We start from the raw sequence: 22520 nt of genomic DNA, 5'->3' as shown, positions 1-22520 counted from the left end.
AAGGAGCAATACCAATCACAAACCTCTAGCACAAACCACTATCTTCCTAAACGTTCACTAAGATCAAAATGCACTCAAACTTACAGTGCGAGTACTTTGTTAGGTAACAAGGTGACCATGTTTGGCAAAGATGTGACCTCAATATCTATCTCCCATGGGGGGGATATTACTTCAAATGAACCAGGGTGGCCACAGGAGGAAATTAAGCTCCTGGTCTGTGTGTTGGAAGGTCTCTCTAGAAGCTCCAGGAAGTGGGAAGCACTAAGCAAAGACAGACATCCTATTCCTGCCCTACCCGGCAAGGCAAACAGGGCCTGCAAATGAGGGGGACCAGCCCTGGACAGGACTCGCCTCCTTCTGGATGTCTGAGAAGTCTCCCTGGAGAGGAGCTTGCGTGTCCCATAAACACACATAACTTGCCCCGGTAAAAAAAAGACACACACATGGACAACTCCCATTCTTTGCCCTCAAATGAATAACAAATGTCGTGAGTCAGCGGACACTTCACGCCCTTGTCTGGCCTCACCACGGCAACCCAAGCTATGTCGAAAGCAGGTGGCAAATGGTTTGGACAAATAGAGGTCTCAGCGGTGGTCTCTCGGAGACAGTTTGGTATTGTTGGGCCGGTTGCTTGTTTACCATGGTTTACGTGTTACAATCCAAGCGACAACGAGGAGGGAAGGATTCTTCGCGCTGCGCACACTCCTCCTTTCCACTGCGCTCCGCTCCGCTCTCTCTTTCATTCCTCTCTCCCTCTCACCCCCTGTCTTCACTCTCCCTCCCCCTCCCCCCCCCCTCCCTCTCCTGGCCCCACCCCCTTATCAATCCCCCCCTCTATCTCGGTCTGTCTAGCTCCCTGTCTTCCGTTTGAGGAGAGGCGTTTCTCACCAGCTGTGGATCAGAGAGATTAGTGCCTCTGAGAGAGAACCCCTGTGAGAGTCATGCACGGCAGAGGCAGACATCTGTTTTAAGGCTAGTCAACCTGGGAACACAGGGGTCTAACAACCCACTCCTTGCTTTTACACTCACACACGCACGAACACATAGACACACACACACCTCCCTCTCTACTGAAGTGTCCTTACCTCAGTTGAAACCCCTACCAACCCGTGTTCGCTTCCTCCTCTCCACTCCTACCACCTTTTCTTGTCTACTCTCTGGAATAAACCTTGCAGTCCCTCTGAGCGTCACGAATGACCAGTGTCCAAGGTCCTGGTGCTATATTACACATCTGTTTGAATGAAAACCAACACTGGAACAGCCAGCGACGGTTCCATCGCCGCTCCTTTCCTGTGACTGCAGACACAGATGCCTCGCTGTGCGCAAATCGTGACCTCACCTCACAACTCGTAAATCATTACTCTTATTTGGTGGTTAGGTACAGTAGGCACTTGTGCGATTGGATTTCTGGAGCAACTCAGCCATAACACAGAACAAGGACGATATGATCAGAGCACACACCGAAACAAAGGTTTTTTTAATATGAAAGCCAAAGTAAACAATAGAGAACAGGCACTTTTTGAATGTGACATTGAGTACAATTATTCCCTGCTCTGGTGGGACCAAATCAATCATCTTTGTTTTGTGTTGTGCAGTTTCAACATGACTGCATCCACATGTATCCATATTTCAACACGTCTTTAACGTGTCAGATGCTTTTTCTCCATGAAAAACAGACAACACCCCCCACTGCTGCAACATGTCAATGAAAACAAACAAACAATTCTCCGTGGAGGATCATTATAACATCTGTTCTCATCTACATCCATTGTAAATCCATCAGCCTTTTGTTTACTGTGAACTTATAATGCAATGTGACATCTATCCATATTCAAATAGTGCACAATATTTTCCAGAACATTTCCCCACAGACTTGGAACGTTAAAACGAGTGTCCCTAACAAACGAGGTGACGCGGGACCTACTCATAATCCCCCTCTCTGCGCTCTTCTTCTCTGTCCTCACGGAGAGGGGAGACGTTACTGTTAGTGGTGACATCACCTCTGAGGTGGTGTCCAGACTACTAAAAGGCATCTGTGCTTATTCAGGTAGACAGCCAAGCTGCTCTCTGGCTGCCAGGCTGGGGCTCACCCACACACACACCACCACCCAAACACACACACTCACCCACACACACTCACACACACCACCACCCAAACACACACACACCCACACAAACACACTCACCCCCACACACCCACACACAATGACACGCACACACACCCACACACACATCCACACACACACCCACACACACACGCTCTCCCAGATCGAATCGTGTAAACACGTACTTCATACTGCGAAAACACAACACATGACACCGACCACACCAAAACACACCACTTAGTACCTAATACAGAGAAAAACACATGCAGACTGAAAACTCTCACACACACACACACTCACACACACACACACACACACACTGCTGCCGCACTCAAGACTCCACTGGCAGACACTCTGAGAGGCCCCACATCACCTGTGCTGAGGGCCCATGGACCTGCCAGCTGACAGCTGGACCTACTGAGTGTCACTGTGCCAGCTGTCCACCTGACTGCCTGGGCCCTGCAGTCAGAGAGCACTGAGGCTCAGGAACACATGAGTCATCTCTGGTGTCAAAAAAAAACTATAACCTGATGTCACCAGTGTGTGTGACTGCCACTAGCCGCCTTCTCACGAATAAAAAAAGTCTGAACTGTAAAGCATTTCAAACTCAATTCCAAGTGGAGAACCTACAACGTCATGCCGCTGATTCATATAACAACACCACTTGCCTAGCCAATGCACTTGAGTACAACGCCTCACAGATTTTGTTACGCAGATTGAGCTGAAAGGAACGGAAAGTGCCCAAACCACTAACTGTAAAATGCCCATGAACTGATCCATGAGCATATGATGACTTGAGCTAAATTCTAGAATTACACATGAGTCACACACAGGCAGGGCAAGAAAAGTCTTTGTCACATGGTTATTTTGAGTGATTCTGAGTGATTCCATGCCCCAAAATGAAATCGGACAGATTATTTCCAGGGTCTATAATTGCTTTGAGTAGAGGTTTGGAACTAAAACCCAAGGTATCATGGCATAGGTTGTAATTAACCTCAGGAGAATCCCAAAACAAAAACCTGTTTGGTTCGTCGTGTCCCATGCCATGGTGTCACCATGAACAGCACATGCTAAGCCGACTGTAGACAGCCCAGGGCTACATCCGCTGTGTCTGTGTGAATGCAGCACCAAACTCCTTCCCTCTATACATTCTCACTGGCAAAGAGTCAGTTCCTCCACTTCAGGACCCTGGACAGCACAGGCTCCACTGTCAGCCCCTGTACTGTACACGCATGCACGCCGGTGCACGGCCGCACAGACGGCTTGAAGCTTCTCTGCAGGAGGTTAAGGCACTCTTCATCAAAGAAGCCAAACACATTTGACCTGACACTGGAGAAGACGGAACTGCTTCGGGGGAAGGGTTTCGAGAACAATCCCATGTCCGCCGCATGACTGCTAACTCGAATTAGACAACGTTTTGATCTTTTCCAGGCAATGGGATTGAAACTTGAGCTACAAACATGAACTGAACCTGGACGAGTTGACCAACATCCAAACTGAACAAGACATGGACTTTGTCTTAGCTAGCATGCTTCAACAGCGATCAGAAGTACCACAAAAAGGATGACGCTTAAAATATTGATCCACTCACATGCTATCAATAAGATATGAATGAGTGCAATACTGAGACAGTAGAATCATTTAAAGTTCACACAAGTTGTGGAGCAATAAAAATGCAAGAAGGCTAATAGGGAAATTGAAACAGTAAGTTATCGAAAGACACGAGAATTGATCCTTACCTGACTCATTCTTTGCCTGCTCGTCATCGTGGCCAATAGTGACTTGGATGGATTGTCCCTCAGGGGCCACTGTAGATGGGGCACTCGTGGGCACGTACACAGAGGAAGTCATGGAAGTGGATGAGAAATACTCGGTGTCGATGTCTGGTCCCGTTTCCTGCCCCTCAGTCAAGGCCTCCCTGGGGAATTCTGGGATGCGAGTGGTAGACTCGTCGATGACGCTGACGCCAGACGTCACGTCCTCAGTGGAGATGTCGCCGTCGATGAGGACGGCCGCGGCTGTCGTCGTCGAGGGTGAGGTCACCGACGAAGGGCGCCGGGAGGTCGCAGGTGCAGGAGAAGCTGTGGGTTCGTTCGACGCCGTTTGTTGCGTTTGCCTCGTCTCCACGTTTGCTGGTCTCGGGTCTATGGTGGAATGATCCGATGTGGATTCAAGAGATGGAGTTGTCGGCTCCTCCCAGGGCTCTAAGTCAGATGGTGTTGAGATCTCACCAGGCCTTGTGTTACACATGTAGGTGGTTGTGGTCATGGGAGGGTTTGTGGTTGAGGGATACACACTGGTGGTGGAGGTCTCCTCTGAGTCGTCTGGTTCTTTGATGGTCTCTCCACTGCTGGGGTCGGGATAAGATATCACCTGGCCTACAGCTTCTGTTTGAGGGGATTGGGACTGTGATGAAGGATCGGCAGGGCTCGCACTTGAGTCTACCACAGTGTCTGGTTTGTTGATGGTCTCTCCACTGCTGGGGTCAGGATAAGATATCACCTGGCCTACAACGACGGTTTGAGGGGATGGGGACTGCGGTGAATGAACAGCAGGGCTCGCACTAGAGTCTGGGGTGCTGGTTAGGATCTCCACGGGGAAGGGGGATGTTGGGTGGATACCGTCCTCGGCTGTGGCCCCGGTTCTTGGGGACAGAATTGAAACAGTGAGACTCTCAATGGAAGTGGGTTGTCCGGCCAGGTCATCCGTCGTTTCCTCAGAGGTGATTGTTGGCTTCGTATGTGGCAAGGCTTCCACATACACTCCGGTTTGTATCTCATCCTCAGAGGAGAAGAGATCCAGACCATAGTCAATTGCAGGGAAGGGGGTTGTGTGGAAGTCTTCCTCCAGTATAGTATCTGTACTCGAGGACAGAGTTGAGCTCGTGAGACTCTCGATTGAAGAAGTGTGTCCAGTGAGGTCAACTGTTATTTCCTCTGAAGTGACTAGAACAGATGGCTTTGTTGTGGAGTCTGACAGATCTGAGGTCATCTCTGTTGTGAGTCCGTCCAGAGTGGCTTCCTCGGTTTTGCCAACAACAAACATGGGCGCCGTGCTCGGAGAGGCCACTTCGAAAAGAACATCCGGTGGAATCGTCCCAACGAGAATCACTGAATCATCCTCTGGTTCTTCCGTCGCCTCGGACGATTTCCCCCCAGCCTCGCTGCTCGACGGCCCGGCCGTAGGACGTCCAGAAACGGACCCCTCACTGCTGCCCGCTGGAGCCTGGGTGGAGGCGCTGGAGGACGGGAGGGTGGTTTCCTGGGGGACTTTCCCGACCTGCACAGCAGCAGTGGCAGGGGACCGAGCTGTGACAACTGGGGGGCTTCCTGCTGTGGTGGACGGTGCTGGGAACACATCTCCCCGAGGGAGCGACTCCACCAAGCTCAGGCTCTTAGCGGTGAAGTCGTCGACGTTGAGGACAGCGGTAGGGGTCGCGGTCCGTTCTTGTGAGGGGGCCTTTGGGGTGGTGACCTCCTCGAGGGCGTCGTCGTCCAGGCTCGGTGTGGGACGAGGAGGAGCCATGCTTGTGGAGAACATGGATGGTGGTTCTGAGGGGACGGCTTCAGGGGACTCGTCCGTTTCGGACGCAGCCTCAGGGGAGTGAGGGGTGGGGCTACTGTCCTGGGGAGCGAGGGCTGTGGCTGGCTGAAGGGTAGAGGTAGCCATGATGGGGGAGTCTGTAGTCACACCTATCACTGACACGTCAACCCATGTGGTCTGGTTAATGACATCCCGCTTTCCTACAAGGACAAAGAGAGAGAGAATATGTCTGTCAAAGCTGTTTGGAAAAAAAGCCTCCAACAAAACACATTTACTATCAGATCTAGTAGTTCTTAAAAAGTATTCATATCGGTCACAGTATACAGCAACTTCGTATCAATTGTTTTTTTTGTTTGTTGTGGAGACCATGTTCATGTTTCATCTTGGATCACTGCTTCTATTTTCAAACTAGACACCTCCTGTCTAAGGCCGCCTGGCTGGCAATGTCTGTATTGGCGGGACGATGACAGCTGCCTCTGTCTGCCAGGATTCACACAGTGGAACATTCTCTCTGAATCCAGCAGACACGCTCCTGTTCGTCAACTCTCCAAGGAGCAAGGAACCAACTCTGAAAGCTAGGCTTTCTGGTCCACATATGTCCCACTGTCCTCAGAAGACTTATGCCATTCACACAGTGAGCGGCCGTGTGCCAATCTATGATGGTGTCTCCACAGGCATTTGTGATCCCCTAGCAATGTCTCAATAGAACCCCCCCCCCCCCAAAAAAAAACGTTGAAATCATAACATTTTCAATTTGTCATTAACTGAAGTGAAATTGTGAATAACTACGTTCACAGCAAGCACAGATCAATGGCCAACCATTTCCATGAGAGTATGGGGCATGGAGAGAGTCCATGTGTAAACAAGGATGCTTCGTCACGTTGCTGTTTGTAACAGCTGTTAACAGTAGTACAGACATAATAATAATAATGATAATAATAATCATTTATATTTATATAGCGCTTTTCTAGATACTCAAAGACGCTTTACAAGTGTTGAAACAAACCAAACAATCGATAAAAGACAGAGTATCAAACAAAACAGAACATTTTAGTAAAAAAAACTGTGCAAAATGAGTAATGTAGTGGAGGGTAGGAAGCAGGGGTTAGCAGATGAAGGCGAGTTTGAAGAGGTGAGACAACTTCACCCTACTCTACAGAATTGTGGTATTACTATGAAATGGTTCTAAAAATCTTCCCCAGTATAAAGAGATCCCTTGTGTTCGAGGCTGTTTCACAGAATCTACCCCTGGGGCTTGTAATCTTAACAATGGTTGAGTAACATACACAACTTTGTCTATTCACTGGCTCAGAGTGAGTATTACGACATGGTGATTTATCTAAGCAGTTCTCTCTTTTCTCATGGATATTTTCAAAGCACTTGGTTTGAAATTTAGAGATTCGTAAATTTTTTCACGTCAGAGTTGGAGTTTTCATGTGGCCATTTACAGTATTAAATAACACATAAAGTTTAGGAATGTCAATTGTTGTGGTTTTTGCAAGAGGCCCCTGGTCATATAATTAAAACTGTTAAGTCCTGTTTACAGGCTTTAGCTATGGCTGTTGCACAGATAGGCTGAGGAAACACTCTTACTGGTGAATCATCAGAGGGTAATTATCTTCCTGTGTCTTGTGTCTGTCTCTCGCGAAACGTAATGTAGGATGCCTGCTTATCTTACACCATCTCTTTCTCCATCCCTTTGTTTTCACCCTGTCTCTCTCTCTTCTCTCTTCTCTCTCTCTGTTCTCTCCTTCTCTCCGTGGCGACGGGCCATGTTAAAGCAGACCCCAGCTGTTGTCCATGACGCGTTTCACCTCTCCCTCTCCTCGGCTATCTCTGATGTAAGGTGTGACAGACTTTTTTCCCCTTGGAGGAAAAATAGACCCCGCTCTTTTCGGAGCAGAGAGCATGATCTCACTGGTGTTTGTGAGGTGTCACGGTTACAGAGGCCTTTGTTTCCTCTCTCATAAACCCCCCCCCCCCCTCCAATTGTCCTCATATTCCACTTTCTCCTTCTCTATAACTCTCTCATCTAAGTGTAAGATCTAGGAGTAAATGTAAAAAAAAAAAAAGATAATAATAAAAAAATTACTGGGAGGGGTGTTCCATCCCCTGAATGGAAAAGGAGGTACTTGAAAAGCACTTAACCAGGAGTAAAACCAACATGACCGAGAGGGTCCAAAACACAATACAAAAGCCAGGAGGTGGGGGCGGGCTGTTTGCGTGCCCTCTGAACCCCGTGGGGAGTAATCACCCCGGAGACAGCAGTGACTCAGGCGGAGCAAAAGGGCAGGGCCAAGGGTGCGGCTTATCTGAGCGACCCTGGTTAAGGGAGATGGAAAGGGCAGGTCAGAGGTCAGCAGGGCTGACTGGTTTTAGAAGTCCGCCGGTAGCTCCGTCCATTATCCAAACGTCTGCTGTGATAAGTACAAGTGAGAGTGACTGGAAAAGGACAAACTGTGACAGCGGAAATGAGAGGAGAAAGGCAAAAAAAAGAAAAGAAGGGAGAGATAGTGGGACTAAAATGGCTGACAGGTCTTGTGATGGCAGCTTCCATGTCATTGACCAGAAGCTGATACCAACTGTCAGTTGGGGGGGGGGGAGTGGGAGGGGGGGAGTGGTTAGGGAATGTGTATTTATAAACCTATAAGCTCGGTTGGCTTTCTATCCGAACTAGCTCAGCTTTAAAAGAGAGAACACAAATATATTTCGATGAAAATTCGTTTTAATATAGGATTTAATAGGATTTTTAGTAGTTACTGAGTATTTTCTTCTCCACCAGAAGTACAGCAATACAGGCTGCACAGTGTCTGGAAGTCGTCAAGCTAACAACTCAGAAAATAACTCTCTCAACAAACCATTGGTCAATAATCACCCATTCTGTTCAGATTGAGGCGTTAATTAAGTTCAAAGACAGCAGACGTTTAGAACTATGATTTCACCCTCCTCCTAGCCAACTCCACTTTCGTTACCATGGTAACGGGCGGGAACTCCACATGAAATACAGTGAGGTCAGTGATTCACTGACTGCAGTCTGCTGCTGCAGTCTAGCAAGCCACAAAGCTCTTTTGTTAAAGGGACTCTCGTTTTGTTCGATTACATCGATATTTTTCCTCCAAAAGGGATGACAAATGGAATGACTTTATTCTGGCTTCTGGTTTTAGTGCGAGACCTTTGTAACGGGGGTGCAGAGGACGGAGGGGAATGCTTCCACAGCTACACCCGAAGGGGGTTGCATCCTGTTGGTTCACAGCCCTCACAGCTGTCACGGTTACTAACCCTAAATGAACCTCAGTCTCATCAGAAAAATAGATGTGAAATTGTCCAAAATGGTAAAAAAGAATACAAGATGACTCTGTAAGTGTGGAAGAAATTAAGGAACGCCTACCTTTGAAGCAGTACGCTCCCAGCTTGGTGGAGGGTTCCGGGAAGCCGGTCTGATTCCGGAAGCGGTACATGGTCCTGACTCCCAGCAGGCCTCCGCCGCACTGCATCTTGGGAACCGCCACGGGGTGACGCACGCTGCCGTCGGACAGCCAGCCGTAGTCACACTTGTCCAGACCCTGACGCCAGGCCGAGTGCATCTGACCTGGAGACGCCAGGACAGATCCCCTCCTCTCGCACTCCTTCCTCGCCTCGTCAAACGTCATCTTACGGGTCACGGGGGCGAAGTACACCTCACCTGGAACAGAGAGTTGACTTAGCATCCGGGAAACATCTGCTAGGGATTTTAGACTCACTGATATGTGTAAAAACGCCCATAGGACTCTTGCATTCAATCATAACATGTCTGATCAAGAGATATGAATAAGACCAGAATCACAGTTGTCTCTGGCCAACACCAATCCTCACTAACAGTAGACATTGTTTTTTCTGGGTGATCCTGATGTGTGTAAGCTATGCTGAATATGTGGCCACCAGTGTCAATCCACGAACGTTGCTCAATCCAGCAGGCCACCGTCGGTGACGGAAACAGTGACGGAAAATGTATTTTGTCATCTACTGAACATTGTAATCATTTCACGTTTCAACACAAAACTGCTCACAGAAAAGCAACTGACGTTTAATCAAAACAAGAGCCCAAGAAGCCAAGAGGAACCCTGCATGTTTTTATAAAAATTTGGGTGTGACTTTCAAAACGTCTTCCAAAGTGGTTTCCATATTAACACCCTTGATTAACAACTGCGGACATTCCCTTCTTACCCGCCTCTTAAAGGAAATTTATCACATGTCCAATACAACAACAAACAAAAGAAGTCTGTGAACTGGCATATGTTGTCCAGTGTCATGTCCTTTCGAGTAAAAGGTGTGGCAGACATCTGACCAAACCTGGCAACCCTGCTTCAATTATTGATTAGGTTTGTTCACAAAGTGGGTGTATAATAATATAGATGCGTATTAATGATGTTTGACTGAATAAGGCACACTGACACATGGGGAAGTATGAGCAGAACAAAAACAAAGTCTGTCTCAGGTGTCTTAGGGGCACTCTATAGCACACCGCCAGCCATCGAAAACACTATTGCAGATGTTACCCAGGCTACTGAGAACATTGCGCTACACCTTTAATCCACCCAATCAAGTTAAACCGATATGACTGAGAGGGGGACGACGACACGTTTAAATGTTTGCAATTTGAATAAACAATCGTGTACAGAATATGCGGGTTGGACTGCGTGTTAGAAATACATCCTCGACCGCACAAACTGGAGCAGAGCTGGTGCGGTCGAGCTGACACAGACACGCTCTGAGGGGAGCTCAGTGTGTGTCAGCCGTTGAATCACAGTGGATCAACACCAAGATAAAATGTGTATTGGCATAGCTGCAGTCACACTTCCCCTCAACAGTGCCAGAGGCGTTTAAGGCTCACATTAGCACATATTTACTGGTGTCTATTTAAGCCTTTGTGCGAGGGTGATTCATGGGATGACAGTTGAGATGGGAGACGAGCAGCCTGTTCTCGTCCAATTCTTGCTGGGTTCCTAAGCTGTATGGTCAAACAAATGGCGATCTTAGAACTCTGCTCAGCGCTTATCGTTCATGAAATCTCTCTTACCATCCAGCTTATCCACATAGCAGTACACATCATATTTCTCAGTGGCCTTCCTGGTTCCATACGTCCTCACACCCGGCTTGGTAAGCAGGTTACCAAAGCAACCAGGTCTGGGCCTCTTGATTGGATACCTACAGATGAGAGGATCAGAAGAGTTAGAGAAGAGAAGGAAAGATCTAGAAAGAGAGCCGCGGATATGATCTGGTAGATACAGTGTAAGTCGTAGCTTATGGTGAATGGCAGGTCACCTGACTGATTGATCAGAGATCCAGCCCGCGTCGCAGTGATCAAAGCCGTCTTCGTAGGCCGATTTCAGCTGGTCTGGGGTAGCGATGGAGGCTCCAATGCTCTGGCAGGTCCGGACAGCACTCTGGTAGTCCAGGGTGTACCTGCTGGTGCTTGCCCGGTAGTGAAACACAACACCTGGGAACAAACACACAAATTAGGGGCTGTGTAGCAACACGCTGTGTTATAAACATGTCTTGGTAACCCCCCCTCCCCCACCTCAAACAGACTCCAGTGCGTTGTAAATCAAGGCACATCTCAATGCATGTAATGCAAACCAATAAATCAGTCTCTTTTTTGCTGTCTTTAGGAGACTTGGCAATGGATCGTGAAGACGAGTCAGACTGTTGCAGTGAACACGGCCCTGACTCCTTACACTTGTGGACAGCAATGAGACACTGAAGACATGACTGATTGCTCCAATTAACATTGCAGAGAGTTTGAGACATTGGGTCGGGCTCAGTCAATAGCCAAGACAATCTCAATTCTATCACGCCTTTTCCCCAACCTCGTCGTCCATGAATGATGTCTTACAGATTTCTCTCTACTCTATCTTTCTCTTTAAATAAGGGAATATAAGGTTGATAGGTTGTGAAAGATAAAATAGATATTTATCACAATGGTATAAACTGCCCTCCTCCAGATGCAAATCTGAAAAGATTTGGTTTTAATTGCTTCTGTTAGTCTAAATAACTATGGCTAATATCCTAGCAAGTATCCTGACAAGCATATAGCTAATATAGTATATTAAGTACTCCAGCAAAGATGAATAACCATGTTCATTCAACCCACGGAGAGCTATCAAGAACTACGGAGCCTCACAGGATATCTGGCCAAGTTACACACACTCCCAGTCTCCACGTGTGGTCTTCTCTCATCATTACTCAGTGACACATCAGGAAAAAGTGCTAATCTACCCCCCCCCCCACCATCCCCCCACCCCACTGCAACTCCTGCTGCACTCAGACAGTCTTTCACCAACCTCATAAACGCAGGATCCTTTTCCAACAGTAACTTTCCAGTGCATCGACGTGCTTAACATATGTCCAACAGCCTGAGGGGAAACAGGGGAACTCACTCCAGTCCTTAACCTTCCTAAGAGCACATTTACCTTGGGAGTCAGGTGGCTGAGCAGTTAGGAAATCGGGCTAGTAATCTGAAGGTCACTAGTTCGATTCCCGGCCGAGCCAAATTAGGTTGTGTCCTTGGGCATGGCACTTCACCCTACTTGCCTCGGGGGAATGTCCCTGTACTTACTGTAAATCGCTATGGATAAGAGCGTCTGCTAAATGACTAAATGTAAATTTACCTAGGAAGGATAAAACAACTCTCGGAGGGCAAACACCCAAAAGTAAGGTGGAAGTCATGGTAAGACAATACAGACAAACTGCTTAGAGCTATGGATCAACAGACAAGCGCCACAGACAGGAGATAGGCCTCCTCACCGTTCACGTCTAGGTCGACCGTGTCCTGGGTGTCTTCGATGCCGTACATGACCTCGCAGCGGTACGTGCCAGCGTCGCTGGCCCGGAGCTTGACCACGGTCAGGGAGGCGTCGCCGACGTCGTCCGGGTGACTGGGCACCGACACGCGGTTCCTGTAGCTGGAGCCGATCTTGATGACGCCGTTCTGGGCCACCAGCACTGTCGACTCCACCTCGTTTTCCATCTTGGTCCATTTGATGCGCAGGTAGTCGGTGCTGGCGGTGGCGCCGATGGCGGGCACGGAGGTGGGGATGGTGGAGAAGTAGCAGGGCAGGACGACCTTCCCCGAGAGAGATCCACTCACTGGTCTCATCATGGTTAACGTGTTCGAGGCTGGAAGGTGGAGAAGAACAGATTTATCTAGATGCACTTCAGTGACTGTGGGTGAGGTGGGATTAGATTTGGGGAACCAAAAAATACATGTTTGGGGTTGGAGTCAGGGTTCTTGGTCTTTCATATAACTAGTGAGGCTTTATCAGTCTTTATCAAAATGGCTTTAAATGATTTTCTGTGGACACCTTTAACTGCATCGCTTACAGTGTCATGTGTATTGCTGTTTTGCTGTGAGCTGCCTGTTCAATAAAGCACAGAGGGTGTAGCAGCAACTCCCAGACTATAAAACAACATGCATCATAGCCCTAAAATGGCTCTCGGAAAGTCAATCCTCACCCTGAAAATGATGGGTGTAGACACTGGCCATGTCATACAGTGAACACGTGTGTGACATTTAAAGGAGTTACGCTGGTGAAGCATAGCTTCATCCAAGTAGTTTCATGACTGAAGGTCCTGATTCACAGTTTTCCCCTCTGTTATCTTTATGGGAGTCAAACATGGCAACTTTGGTCAGCCATTTTTTGTTGTTGCTTGAAGCACTACATTTAGAAGTAAACAGTGGGCGTTTAATCGTGGTGCTTCCTCTGACCACCCCCCCCCCCCCCATCCCTCCCCACCCGCCCCCACCTCCTCAGGTCATACCCCCTGTGCAAAGCTACTGAGTAACAGCTACGGAGTCTGTTTGAGCACACAGCCGCACACATTCAAAAAAAAAAGAAAATGCCAGACGCAACTCCATGACAACAGGCTGAATCATCATTGGCTACTGGCAGGGAATTATCGTATCGGATGGGAAACTGGTGAACACAACTTTGTAACAATGTGGGGAATGCTCCGGATAGCAGTGGGACTGCCCTGGAGGCATGAGAGCAGTAAATACAGGGCCTTATTAGGATAAGAGGTCAAACCAGCTGTTAGCTCCAGACTGGGACCATGCCCTAATTGAAAGGTGTCCCCAACTCCCCCTGATACCTATGGAGACATCCAGGGACTTGGGCCCCCAAATACCCCCCAACCTCCTGCTGTTCAGGGGAGGTGACCCTATGTCATGGGTATGAATTTGACTATACATGCTTAGGAGAGTCATTGTACAGACTGCATCCAGGGTTACAGGAAATTATTCAATCAATCACTCATTCACTGACACATATGTAGTCTCTATCTCTCTGCATAATGCTCATTCAAAGATGAAGACTTACCATCCCCAGATACTGTTTGGCAAAGACAGTATAACCACAGGATATGTTTGACGTTCAGCATCATCTTGAGCCTGAGTGATGTAAGGAGAATATGAATGAATTCATGTAATGGATACCAGAACATCCTTACCTTGCAAAATAAACTAAAAAACGAATGTTAGTTGACAAGCTCTGTTGAAGAAAATCCTTGAAAATCTATTTCGGATAGCATTTCACGTAGGCCTAATGCTCTTTTCTATCTGAGTGTTAGTGGTGTGCTTTTGTCCGCGAGAGCATCCCCCGGGGGCTTTTGGCGGGTATTATCTGTCTGTGGTGGTCTAATTTGTCACTTACTCTGAATGCGTGGGTGGTGAGATTGAGTACCCCATACAGATAACCAACGGGGGCTAAGTCAGACTTTAGGGAGAAAGGGGGACACTAAACAGACCTCCTGAGTGCCCTCATTTGCTCTGCTGCTATGTCAACACGAGTTCCAGGTCACATTCGCGGCTGTTGCATTTTGACCCCACGGCAGGTCTTGGTCTCCCCACCAAATGAAAAAGCAACAAAAGACGTTTAATGATTGCCTAGGTTGTAAAACTGTTACATTGTCGTTTAGATACAATGCTACTACTAGATTTGTTTTCAATTAAAGCGAACCCCAACGGCTTATGCAAGGGAAAAAGTTTCTGAAATTTATACAAAGTGTCCGAGATGAGTCAGACACGAAAACTTAAATGATCAATAAACAAATATAATTTGGCTTTTATTGGGGGGGGGGGGGGGGGGGGGCGCATGATTTCTTTTTATAATTACATTATTTATCACCTCATTGCGCACAGACTCATTTGCCGTGGTCTTGCGCTCTTGGAAAGTTTAGCAGTCACGCGCCTGATGATAAATCGTATCTACATTAGCATCATTGTACGGCCGTCTAATTGGTAGCAGATTTTAGAGCGGGTGAGGTTACCGACTGCTGCCTAGTTGCCAAAGTGTCCCTGCGAATAAAACATGTAATACAAAATATTCCAGAGTCTTAGTTTGTAAGTGGCAGAAAAAAAAACCCTACAGTCTCTGTCCGTGATGCTCAAAAACTAAACAAAAAACTTGGAGTATAAATAAATTGAGAGTTAACTCAGGTGTTAACTGTTGAGGACTTCTATTTGACCATATCGGAACTCTGGGGATTGCGTTTTTTTTTTTAAGTCAGTCTCCTTAAGCACTTGTATTTCCAGGTGTAATATTTGAATGAAAAAAGAAAAATAGTTTGACTATAAATTGAACAACTCCAACTCAAATAGTGAAATGAATAACCTAAACACCATATTAATTGTACTCTGTAATAATAAGTCTAAACCTCACCGTAAACAAAGTTGTAATTCCATGAAAATAAAACTGTAACTGTAATATCCGTATTTCCAGTTAGTCCCAGTGAGTTTTAGGCATGCGTAAAAAGTGCCCAAATTATGTCCTCCTCAGATCGGGCGCAATGGCACTTATTTCCCGGTTGCGCCTGTCCTCCTGTGCGCTTATTGCACAGGGAACCACTCCACAGCGCTGGATGTTCTGATGCGAGCAAGACAAACTTACAAGTGCCAGAAGTCTTCAAGGTAAATTTCGCCTTACATCCACTGTTATTTCGTCAGGTTTTGGAGAGGAGGGGCACCGTTCCCATCCGAAAGTGAGTGGACACCTACGAGAGGGAGGGAAAACGCATAATTACACGTCCAACAGCATCCTTATCCAATAACGTCGTTGCTACATCACACAAATCACTTGCACTGGTCAGACTTTACTTAGTGAGAGTTTGTCCTCACGTGGGGCCACTCAATCTTGTCAGATGTCCTTCTTGTCAAACAACCATCTATTACGTTACAGATCAAACACAGGTGATGTTCTGCTCATGGCATCCATGTCTAGTTATACTCTAGGCCAATACATTTAGAAAATCACCCAATACCTTAAATAACTGCGCGGTGTCCAACCCTATGCTCTATGAGAGTGCATACCAAAGCGCGCACTGGAACGAAGATTGGAGAGGCTGCAACTGGATTACCTCCGCTCTGGATAAACTTCTTAACATTACTCGCACAGTTAAGCCATCACACTCACAACTGTGGCAAAGGGGAGGAGGTCACACATATTGCTCTGACATCATTTGTATCCTCCCATTACGGTTAATTCATTAAAATGTTTTTGCGCATGCTCTTTACAGTAAAGATTTGTGGTGCGTAAAAATAAACTAAAGTAGATATCGAAATTAATGAACAAATCAAAAGTATTTGATAGAATGCACACATTCAAAAACAGTGGCAGCGAAAGGTTCACTTGCATGGGGACAGAACACCTTGGGAATCGAGCACGCGCTAAACCCAGTTATGCGTGGTGATGCGTCTTACCAGAAGCACGAGGCAACAGCGAGAGCCAGTAACGGGCCTCTGATGACATGTGAGAAGCCACTGTGCATGTCTTTTCCACACGGGGGAGAGACCGGACCACGTACAGTTCATTACCTGCTGTCGGAGAATCACCGCCATTGGCTACTTCTATTGGAGGCGTCCAAACCTCGAAGACATGTCTGCAGCAGCCTATTGCCCAGAAACGATTGTAGTTGTTCAAGATGACCTTTAACGTCAATGTGAGAGTTTATTAGAATGTTATAGGTGTATGTACACTGTTGGGATTTGCAAAGCAGCATGTCAAAAACAAGTTAAAAAAACACAAACTTTTTTGTAGGATTTTAATGTTGAAAAATGTAATGGGATTACAGCCAATACCTGTTGACATAAAGGATGAAATGACAGATTTTTTTTCTTTTCTCTCATGCTGCTTGTATAGAGTACTTTTACTTACATTACTTTGAAACTGAATTTTGTTGACAAGACACATAGATGCATTACAAACATAATACATACTAAATTTGTAGAATGGTGATTATTGTTTCTGACTTTTGGTTGTCAACTTTCAGCACACCAATTTTTCAAAACAGTTAGGCAATTAGAACCCACAATTTTCTGGATATCGCTGCCCAATCCAGAGATTTTGTTTAGCACAGTCACCATGTACTTAAGACCTGGACATCCAAATGAGCAGCTAACCTCAGTGGTTACAATTGGACATACAGTATATCTACTTTGATCAACATCTTATAATTATCTCAGTGGAAGGGGATTCAAAACAACCACATCAGTAGACCTATTCATTGACGGTCAGGAAAAAATATGTATTTGGGATTCATTCATTTCTGCATGCATTTTTGAAAATGAGAAGATGAAAAAAATCATACATAAATTACATTCCCTGTGTGTCACTGGTTTTGACTAAGTGATTTCTCTGCTTTACATCCCAAATCGCAGTGCAATAAAACTGCTTAAAAAAATATTGTGTAAAATATTGTTTTAGTTGTAAAACGTACATTGTAAATATTGGTATGTTTAAATGTCATTCAATCTGAACATCAATACATTACAAATAAAACAGAACTTTTCTAGAACCTCAACTGTGAATACAGTGGGCAGAGCAGCATTCTCATGAAGGCAGTCTCAAGTTGGAAGGTCCCTCTCCTGCACATACAAAAGTTGAGTCGGTTAGTTTACTTAAGTGCTAATAATGCCACTAATTACAGCTCTTAATAACGCTCGTTGACAGGGAGCTCTCTGATTCACTGCCAAACTATGACAAGCAGGTCAAGTTAGCAATGCTAGCGGTGCATGCTAATTGTGTTGAAACTGTTGTGTGTAACTGGCTCCGACCAGATGAGACCTCGAGCAAAGGTGAACTGAACGAATGTTGGAATGAAGATAGGCCTCCCCCTGAGGGTCCTTGTAAAATAATTAGGTGTCTTTTCCATGCCTGTCGATGGAATAATCTCAGGCTTGAACACCAGTTAGCCACAAATACTGGGCAACTGTGCCCAAGATCTGGACAGCCCGAGAAGGGAGAAACCTGAAAAAGAAGTTGCATTGATGTCATCGAGGGAGGCCCGTGTCTCGTCCTAGGTCTGTAAACAAAAAATCAGGTCACCACTGACTTGATCCATCCTGTGGATTTTACCACACGAGTATGTTCGAAATATTGGACTTTTCCCATAGGCGTTCGGGTACCACTGAGTCATTTTACCCGCTTTACCGAGTCACAGTTCAGGCAGCGTGAAGAGCCGCTGCTGTGTAAAAGGAGTCTGTTTGAAATTCAGGAAGTCCTGTTGCTTTCCAGAGCCTGTAAATCATTGAGAAACGGGGAATCAAAGAGTGTTTGATCCTGGAGATGGGCCGGGGGGGGGGCCCTGAGATGACCCACATATCACATGACCTATAAAAGGTGGTCCACCTCCGGCACCATGCCACCTCAGACGGAATAAAATGGCCGTTAAGTTTCCCTGACCCGACAGGACACGTTCCATCCCCGAACCCAGTCTGGGAAACAGGTCTTGTTCTCATTACACACAGCCTATCTGATTACGTTCGGCGATTTAAGCCTGAGAGGTTGCAGGTGAATTTGAATCCCGCTGGTTTGCACTTCGTATCCTATACATGCAGGATTGGACATTGTAGCAATCCCCATGCAACCGTGAGGGAATATCTCATTCATTCAGCGACCCAAAACGTTTACTTACATCTAATCAGTGTATCGAGCTCAAAACAACTGGGACCAAAACCAAAACTACTAATCGCCTCATAACAACTCACACGACTCACAACACACATTGCACCCCTGCTTTGGGGAGAAAAAATAAAACACATTAAAGTGCACAACTCGAGTGTCGAACGTGGCGAGATGGCTGATGCTGGCCGACGGAGAGCCGACGGCCCCCCAAGGTGCTGGGGTGCTGGCTCAGGGAGATGTGAACCCCCCGATCGGAGCCGAAATGTGGGAAAGCAGCATTGCCCCCAGACAGGGCTGGACCCTGATCCCCAGAAGCCTGTGATGCAGGGGAAGACCACCACGGCTGAACCCCCCCAGTCTTAGCTCTGGGCTAGGTATGCTAAGCAGCCAGCTCAGGAGCCGATATTAATCATATTCCATAAGGCTCAAGCATAACAAGGTCGAAGCAGGACTGTTGGAGTTGAGAATGTTTCCCAGTTTTGCTCCAGTGCTGTATATATGACTTGACCAAATATGACCCACTGAAGAATGTTTCTGTAAATGAATCCCAAAACACAATCTACATGAAAGATCTTCATATTGCATCTCCTGAAAAAAGTTAACTTTTCAAATGTTTTGAATAGTCACTGCTTATGGAGTTGGTTATACCGACCTCTGTTATACCGAGTCTTAGCTGTTGTGCCCCAGACCCTAGTCAAGAAGCCAGCACTTAGACAACATTTGGGTCTGACTCCACAGGAACAAGCCAGATACAGCTATGCTAGACAGAGAGCCTCTCTCCTCCCTCACCCCCCCCCCCCCGCCCTCTATTTTATCACTTCCGAACACCTTAAAAATAATGAAAAGGAGAAAGGAACGTCAACAGAAATAATCTTGTCAGGCGACGAGGGGAAGACAAGGGTAACTGACTTGAGTGCCCTTAACAGATGTCAATCATGAGAGCAGGCCAGGCGCCAGGTGTCAATCACAGAGCTGTCAATCATGTCGAGACAGCTGACGGGTCAGTCAATGGCAAGGGGTCATCCTGAGATGGGCTAGGTCACCATCCTAACGGGGGCTACTCACACTGGCCCTTTACCTCCACACCCTTCCGTTCATAGCTGGATCCTCCACAATGATGAGTCCACTCGGGTGGACACGGGGGCGTTTAACCCAACGGAGAGAGAAGGAGGTCAACAGTATCGAGACGGAGTCAGGTAGATGCACTGAGACAGAGGGAGAGCGTGGCGGTGACGGGGGTCGGTCGGTTCCCATCGGGGGCTGGAGGAGGATGGGGGGGGGAGGGCAGAAGGGCCAAACCCAGACAGCTGCTTCAGGTTAGTGGGGCTCCTGTACAGACACATGCGGGAGGACATTGTCGTCTGCCTGGGGGTCAGAGGCAGACGGGCCTGAGGAGAACAGGGCCGAGGGATTCCATCAAAGGAGGCTCACTTCTCACCATGCAGGGGGACACTAATCGGAATTTCAGATTCGTTCACGTGACTATATGGGATTTACAGAATGGACGACATCCAATATACAGTCATTTTGATCCAGTATGACTATGCGTGTGGAGAGTAAAGACTAGAACACCTTTACTGTCAATGTCTGGGGAAAAACGACCGAGCTGAGTTTAATACCAGTCAAGATGAAGTTTGTTGTCTGTTTTGCCCGAAACAATCAATTCTTTTGAGAACCGATACCCTTTAGTAAATAAACCCATTCACATATGACAGAAACAAAGACATGGGCTTTGGATAACCAGAGTCTGCTGACTCACAGACGTGTGAATGAAAGGTAAATAGATAGCTGGAGTGTGGGCTCTGTGTATTCCCCTGCCCCCACCCCTGACCATGGCATGATAAATGTGTTTCCTTGCAAAATTCCCCCGGTTTCCAATGGCTACATCAGTGAGCGAGACGTGAGCTCTCGGTTTTTGGTTCAGATGTTTTAGGAAGTACAGTACAGTCGACTGTCCAGCCAGGCAAGGCTTTCTGCCTGGGTCCTTTCTGCCCAAGATGAAGATGACTCATAAGACTGCCAAACCGCTCACAAGAAATTCCTGTATTCAGCCCATCATGTCATTTTGATGAGCAACAGTTTAAGTGAAATACTATTCGGTCAAAGGAGCAGGGCCACCCACCTAAAGTCTGAGGTGTCAAGCACTGAGAGGGGAGTTTACACTTCAAACAATCTGCAAATTCAATAGTATAATCCAGAGTTGATCTCAACCCTGGTCTTATTATGCCAGGGCTCCAGGCCATTAGGCAGCAAGGCTGTCATTAAAACAGTTACAGAACAGGTCAACAATCGGCTTATGAGTCGATAACAACACTCGCGCTACTTTCACATAATTAGACAAATCTGAAAACACTCGATTTTTCTTTTTTTTATCCAGACAAACCAGTCATTACTTGTAATGAATCAAATGTCAGTTTCAAAGAAGCCACGCAGTGTTATTTATGGGTCATGTGATCAGACCAGGAACCAGTGGTTGGCTCATTTGTTTCGTTAACCGAATGATGAATTCAAAGAGGAGGAAAGAGGACTTCAATGTCCTCTGTGAGGCAATTAGGGGTCCAGCAAAGAACATAGGGGCACACATTAAACATTCAGAACCTGTTAAAAAGGAGACGTAGGCTACAGATAGCGGTCCAGAAGGTTCTGATCACGGAAAGAGTAAACACCTCAGGTTTTTCACAAGGTCAGGCCCTACCCACTGAGGACAGTAAAAGCTCTTAGGAAGACCGAGTCCTCCAGTAAAATATACATCCTAACAGGCACACCAGAGGCCCTGAGAGTTTAACCTGCGCTGCCTTCAGCATGTGTTGACCCCAATCCATTCGACTTTAAAATGTTTTCCAAGTTGAATTTGTCGACTTCAGAGTAACAGTCCACTTTATTTCCCTCGTCTATGACATAATCTATGACATAATCTAAGGAAAAGGTAAACAGTTATGTTCGACTGGTCTGTGCAGACGTTCTATATCCATCTCACGTCTTTCTCCTGCATCTGGTAGCAGTTTGCTCGAAGACCTATGTCATGACACTGACATAGGCCAAGTGAGCACAATATAATCCAAAACAAGCATATTCTAACGCCATGCCCTGGGTTTAACATTCAGTAATCGTGTGAGGATTCACAGAGTATGGGAAAAGATCGAAGCCTACGAAGGTATACCACACACTAAAGTTGATGAAATGCCTAATGTGGATCCGACTTGTTTTGGGATTGATAAGGTGAATATAGCAGCTCTCTGTGTCACACACACACACACACATCTGCCAACGCTGGCACAGTCAGTTCAAAGCACGAAAGCAGGAAGGGTTCCTGGAGCGCCTGAATAGCTCTGAAATGTATTCCTCCTGATCCAACTGCCAGCGTGCTGCTTTACTCGCATACCTGCAGCGCCCCTGACGCACAGCCACACAGCCCACGGAGGCCTGAAGGCCAAACGGGTAATGCACTATGACACGACTGTGACTACAAAACCAATTAAGCTGCTGAGAGAGGAGGCCGAGAAGCGAAAACGAGCACTTATGCGTCCTAAATTTTTTATGGGTTTCGACTGTCAATTGACACTTCAAAGTCGGGTTGGTGTAGCCACGAGGGGATCTTGAAATAAAAAACGATCGACTCATCCAACGTCAAACTGTTTAACCATTTTAATCGGGGTCTGCGATGCAGACACGCCGAGACCCTTTTCTGTCTGTCTCGCTCAACGGGAAATCCCCACCAGCAAGGCCGTTCACATTTCTTCATTTCAGACGATGGCTTACTGAATGTGGGAGCCGTCTCGGGTAAGCTCCGCAGGTTGTGAGAAAACAGGGTAGCTCCCTATGCACACAAAGACCTCTTAGTCTCCCTCGTCTCCCCCTCCTTTCGTTTTCCTCTCCCGTTCTCGACGTAGCGGTGGAACAGAGCAGGACAGGACAGGAAGAGGCCGGTCTTGCCCCC

At 46.9% G+C, this 22520-nt stretch overlaps 2 protein-coding genes across 8 annotated transcripts in view; both read right to left on the bottom strand.

The window, feature by feature from the left end:
- Positions 1-13170, bottom strand: part of LOC146232793 (uncharacterized) — a 43097-nt gene extending 29927 nt beyond the window's left edge. Inside the window, exons 1-6 of the mRNA XM_084690013.1 lie at positions 13140-13170; positions 12432-12803; positions 10950-11124; positions 10705-10832; positions 9037-9330; positions 3845-5848 (exon numbers count right to left, since the gene is read on the bottom strand). Of these exons, the coding sequence (XP_084546139.1) occupies positions 3845-5848; positions 9037-9330; positions 10705-10832; positions 10950-11124; positions 12432-12803; positions 13140-13170 (3004 nt within the window). The remainder of the gene's footprint in view (positions 1-3844; positions 5849-9036; positions 9331-10704; positions 10833-10949; positions 11125-12431; positions 12804-13139) is intronic.
- Positions 13171-16707: 3537 nt separating this feature from the next.
- LOC146232792 (DNA repair protein XRCC4-like) overlaps positions 16708-22520 on the bottom strand; it is a 29311-nt gene continuing 23498 nt past the window's right edge. For 2 of the 7 annotated variants that reach the window (XM_084690331.1, XM_084690330.1), the window contains one exon: positions 16708-17544. In XM_084690331.1, coding sequence (XP_084546457.1) covers positions 17510-17544 — 35 coding nt within the window. In that variant the 3' untranslated portion in view covers positions 16708-17509. Of the gene's footprint in view, positions 18197-19410; position 22520 lie in introns of those variants that run through there. The other 5 variants (XM_084690329.1, XM_084690332.1, XM_084690325.1 and 2 more) reach the window with 5 other exon arrangements.

The sequence above is a fragment of the Hypomesus nipponensis genome, chromosome 24 (assembly GCF_054491055.1).
Source record: "Hypomesus nipponensis isolate SF chromosome 24, ASM5449105v1, whole genome shotgun sequence".
NCBI lineage: Eukaryota > Metazoa > Chordata > Actinopteri > Osmeriformes > Osmeridae > Hypomesus > Hypomesus nipponensis.
Note: the sequence above shows the minus strand (reverse complement) of the source record. Positions and strands in the feature narration are given on the sequence as shown.